This window comes from Hipposideros armiger, unplaced genomic scaffold (assembly GCF_001890085.2).
Source record: "Hipposideros armiger isolate ML-2016 unplaced genomic scaffold, ASM189008v1 scaffold_92, whole genome shotgun sequence".
Classification (NCBI taxonomy): Eukaryota; Metazoa; Chordata; class Mammalia; order Chiroptera; family Hipposideridae; genus Hipposideros; species Hipposideros armiger.
The window spans coordinates 2,270,692-2,275,308 of record NW_017731442.1 but is presented as its reverse complement, the minus strand read 5'-3'; the positions used below and the strand labels follow the sequence as shown (position 1 = coordinate 2,275,308).

General features: G+C 47.3%; 1 protein-coding gene across 1 annotated transcript in view; it reads left to right on the top strand.

Annotated features, from left to right (window-relative positions):
* The first annotated feature begins 1,284 nt into the window (after positions 1-1,284).
* The window catches only part of PLA2G4E (phospholipase A2 group IVE), a 24,976-nt gene continuing 21,643 nt past the window's right edge, over positions 1,285-4,617 (top strand). Inside the window, exons 1-3 of the mRNA XM_019644864.1 lie at positions 1,285-1,309; positions 1,921-2,057; positions 3,787-3,918. Of these exons, the coding sequence (XP_019500409.1) occupies positions 1,285-1,309; positions 1,921-2,057; positions 3,787-3,918 (294 nt within the window). The remainder of the gene's footprint in view (positions 1,310-1,920; positions 2,058-3,786; positions 3,919-4,617) is intronic.

The window sequence follows — 4,617 nt, the reverse complement described above, 5'->3', positions numbered from 1 at the left end:
GAGGAAAAAATGGCAAGACATCATGGCACCTTCTGAGACTGACAAGTGATTGGGTTTCACTAGAGTCTCAAGTGCAAGTGTTAAGAGCATGTGTGTGCATGTGTGTGCATACACGTGTGTGTGCATGTACGTGTGTGTGTTTGGGGGCAGGGCAGGGGCTGGGGTGTAGGGAGGGTGGAAAGATAAGGCTAAGGCTGGGGAAGTTGGCAGGAACAGCCATGTCAAGTGGTTGGGACTCCATCCTAAAGGCAGATGGGAGCCATTAAAGGATCTTAAACTGGGGAGTGACATGGTTAGATCGAAAAAGACCCCTCTGGTTTCCCTTGAGAGAAAAGATTAGAGTAAGACAAGATAGAAGACAGGGCACAAGGAGAAGCAAATATGAAGGTGCCCTGCACCAAGGCAGTGACATTGCAAGGAGATGTGGATGGGGAGGAGAGGCCAGAGGAGTTAAATCAACTCTGTTTGAAAGTCAAGGGCGATACTTAGTGTCTGGCCTGGACACCTGAGTTGACGATGAGGAGGAACAGATTGAGCATGGAGGAGACGGTGGGGATGATGAGGTCATTATTTTCTTTTGATTCTGTTGGGACTTGGCCACTCTTTGTCTCTGAATTAAATGATGATTATGACATATAAAGGACAGTGTCATCTCACCTTTATTCAATGGGAAGAGTGCTGTGAATTCCAGTTCACTGAATGGTGAGCCCTCAAAGATTAACCAGACATCGGGGATAAAATCAGAAGCTAGGGATATTTGTGATGCAATCCCTGGTTATTAATTCTGATAAAATTATCAACGTAGCGACAATGTAGGAATAAATCAGTCTGGGGATACACCTCTCACAGGATATCATTATTAACAATTGTGAACTAATTTGGATCAGTCCTACAAGTACAGAACACCCATCTCCACACAAGCGTTACCATCTAGAGGACTCTCTGACACTGGAAACTACTGAATTTTCTCATTTCTACTTATCTGGTGTGTACCCTGAAAATTACCCCAGCAGATTGCCAGGAGAGTGACAAGGGCAGTCATGGCGACTCTCCCTCCTTCCTTCCAGGTAGAATGGAGGCAGGGAGCCAGGCTGGGCTGCTTTTTGTTCACCCTGTGCCTTCGGGTGATCCAACCAGAAGACCTGGGAGGACTTCTTCCATTTGGGGAGGGCCTGTTGGGATCACAGCCTTTGTCGCTTCTCCAGAGCACACCCAGCATCAGCACATTTGAGTTGTTCATTTCGAATAAAAAATAAGTATGGGGCTTCAGATGTTTACTGGGTCATGCACCTCATGCTAGGAGAGCTGTGTAGGTATGAAGAGCCCAGTGGGTGCAATTAGTCACATATAGATAGTGGTTCCAGCTCCGAGATCCTGCTGAATAGCTTGTTCCTCCCATGCCTTTTTCCCCTGGGGCCCTCTGGGATGACTCACAACAGACTATGTCCCTTTTCATCCTTGTTTCTCCTCATCCCAGAGGAGGACCTGGGCCCTGCTTTGGTTTTCCTGATGGCTTGGGCTAATACAAGAGGTAAACTGGACACTTTGGGGCTGGTCCCCCAGATCTTTCCCTGGCAGAGGTAACACTCTGCAGCCATACCTTGTCCCCATATCAGCAGGTAATTGCTCAGAGAGCCAGGGTGCTTCTGATAAGAGCCAGAGGCCATCTGTGTCCATGAGAACAGTCAGTGAGACCTGGGTCCCCCTCTGTGAGACCTCTAGCCTGAAGTCTGTGACCTTCTCAGTGTCCTGGGACAAAAGTCTCTGGAGAGTCATGAGCCAGAGGGGGACCTGAAGGTGAGACAAGGACTTGCTCTGGAGGTGACTTGTCTGAAATTCCCTTCTGACTCCACACTCTCCCCTCTCTGGACCTGGGTTGGCACCTCACCCTTCCCTCCCACTCTTGTCTTCATTGGACAGTGAGCCAGACAGACTGCTATGTGAGCCTCTGGCTGCCTACCGCCTCTCGTAAGAAACGGAGGACTAGGACCATCTCCAACTGCTCAAACCCAGAGTGGAACGAAAGCTTCAACTTCCAGATCCAGAGCCAAGTGAAGGTGAGATGTGGAGCCTGTCTGCCCTGCCTGCATTTTTGCTCCCCTCCTGGCCTGCTTGTCCTTCTCTTTGCTTATGAGTCCTTCTTATGCGCATTTGTTTTTCTTTCTACCTATTTCTTGTGATCTTAGCGACCTACCTTCCCACTCCCCAACTCTTTCCTTCGGCCTATCTCATGTTTGTCACTCTCTGAGTCTGCTGATCCTTCTGCCTGCTTTCCTGTCTCTCTTGTCCTTCTACCTAATTGTTTCTGGAACTGAGTGTTTCCTCCCCCAAAATAAAGTGTATTTCCAGTACCTTCGAGAACATACTCCAAGCAGGAGAATATACAGAAGAGAAGAGCCATTCTATTCACTAAGTTCAAGGCTAGTCTAATTCCTTCCAGAGGGCTGTCTCTATCTTAAATTCTTTTTAGATTGCTTTATTATTTCTAGTTCCTTGGGTGTGTGTTCTTTCATTTGTTGATTTGTTATTTCATGGTGTTAGTCTTATTCAGATGTATGATGACTCTAAATTGCGTTCACATCTCCTGCCGGAGATTATCCCTTGACCATCCTGCGTTGTGAGAGCCTCAGCAGAGTGCTTCTTAAGGCAAACTGGGCCTCATCATGGAGGCATCATCCAGTCTTGGGACACTTGAGGCCTGACAACTCTATTCAGCTTCCTGCTTTCCTATTTTAGGGATGTTTATCCATTTCTGGTTCATGATGAGTTCTTTTTATATTTATTGTTTAAAAAATATATGTTCTATTATACATATGGTTTTGGTGAGAGAGGGGGATTTCAGTGTAGGCTCAATCTGCCATCTTGAAATCAGAATTTGGGTTTCCTTTGTCTAAAGATCTAGGGGGCTGCTGAGTTGGTTCTGGGACATACTTGGATTTTTAGTAATTATAAGGTCAACAGAGCTCATTCAGAACCACCTCATGTCCATCAAATAGGGACCAAAGAGGCAAACCCAGCCCTCACCCACATTTCCCAGGACCCTTAGAACAAGAGGCCTCAGCGGTTAATCTATGTGACCTGAGTTCAGTCAGATGATAGGGTAGCTGCTCAACTCTTTTTTTTAGCTGAGCCATCCATCCTGCCACCTGTTGGCAGCTCAGCTTGGGCCGGGACTCAAACCACTGTTGCTCAGAGCTCACACTCTTGAGCAAGCTCCTAACCAACTGTAGCTGCTCAACTCTTGACATGCTCTTGGGAACATCCATGAGACCTCATTAGAGGCTGATGAGCCAAAGGATGGAGTTCCAACACCTCACTCTGACCCCATCAAGTATCAGAAAGCCTATAATCTTTGCCACATCACTCCCCTGTAATATTAAGATGTTAGCTTCCTTGATCTGGGTTTTCTAACACCACAGGGGCTGTCTTCAGCTCCTGAGGCCCCAGTGCTGAACATATTCCACATTCTGGCAGGAGTCTTGCTTGCTCTGCCCTTCTACCTTTCTCCCAGGTAAAATGAAATCCCTCACACTTCACAGGCCCCTGCCAAACTTGCAAAATTCTCCAGTATAAGAGTCAGAGCAGAGGGGTAGGGAGGCTTCAGAGAGATGGAAAGCACAGAGTAGACACTTTCCTGTCTTCATTCATTTCCCTACAAATATCTCTCACATCTGAGCAGGGCTCTTTGTTCTAGTCCTTGCCCCTCAGACCTACCTCCTGGCTAGGACTAAGAACAGATCAATGGGTCAACACAATTATGGTAACCAGACTTGCCTTCTCCCCTAGAACGTGCTTGAGTTAAGTGTCTGCGATGAAGACACAGCGACACCAGATGACCATCTCTTGACAGTTCTCTATGACCTCACTAAGCTCTGCTTCAGAAAGAAAACCCACGTGAAGTTCCCCCTCAACTCACAGGTGAGTGCAGCTGCCTAGCCCCTCAGCCTTCAGCCTCATGAGGAGCATCTGATCATTCCCATGATGCCTTTCTATAGGCTTCTCTCTGTTTAACAGCCAGGTTGGGGAAATATAGCACTGCCTGTTCAAAGCCCAGTGCTATTGTGACCTCGTGGAAATTGTTTAATTCCTCTGAGTTCTGTTTCCTCATTTATACTATGATGATAATTGTACCTACCACACAGGTTTGTTGTGAGACCTAAATGGGAAACCGTGATTAAGGCCCCTAGCACCGTTCATGGTACAAAATGGAGATGCACTAAGTGTAGGTTCCCTTTCCTCCTTTCCTTCCCTTAGCGGACTGCTACTGTGATGACCCCAGGGGACAGAGGACATATGAGAGTAAAGGAGGGAAAATCTGCAAATCAGAGAAAGTCGGAGCTGGAAAGGACTGAGATGTTATAGATTCAATCATTAAACAAATGCTTGAAAGCTTACTAAGGGCGAGGCACTGTTCCAGGCACTGGGGACACAACAGGGGGTGAGCATCCCTGTCCTCGCCTGGCTTATATTTCAGTCAGGAAATTAAGGTCCAGTGAGTCACAACTTGCCTGAAGTTACACAGTAAGAGGTAGGAAGGAATAGGTGAGGGAAGATGCCCCTACCCTTCAGAGTGGAACTTTCTGGGGGCAATATCTCAGCTTCCCCTGCGCCCCCCCC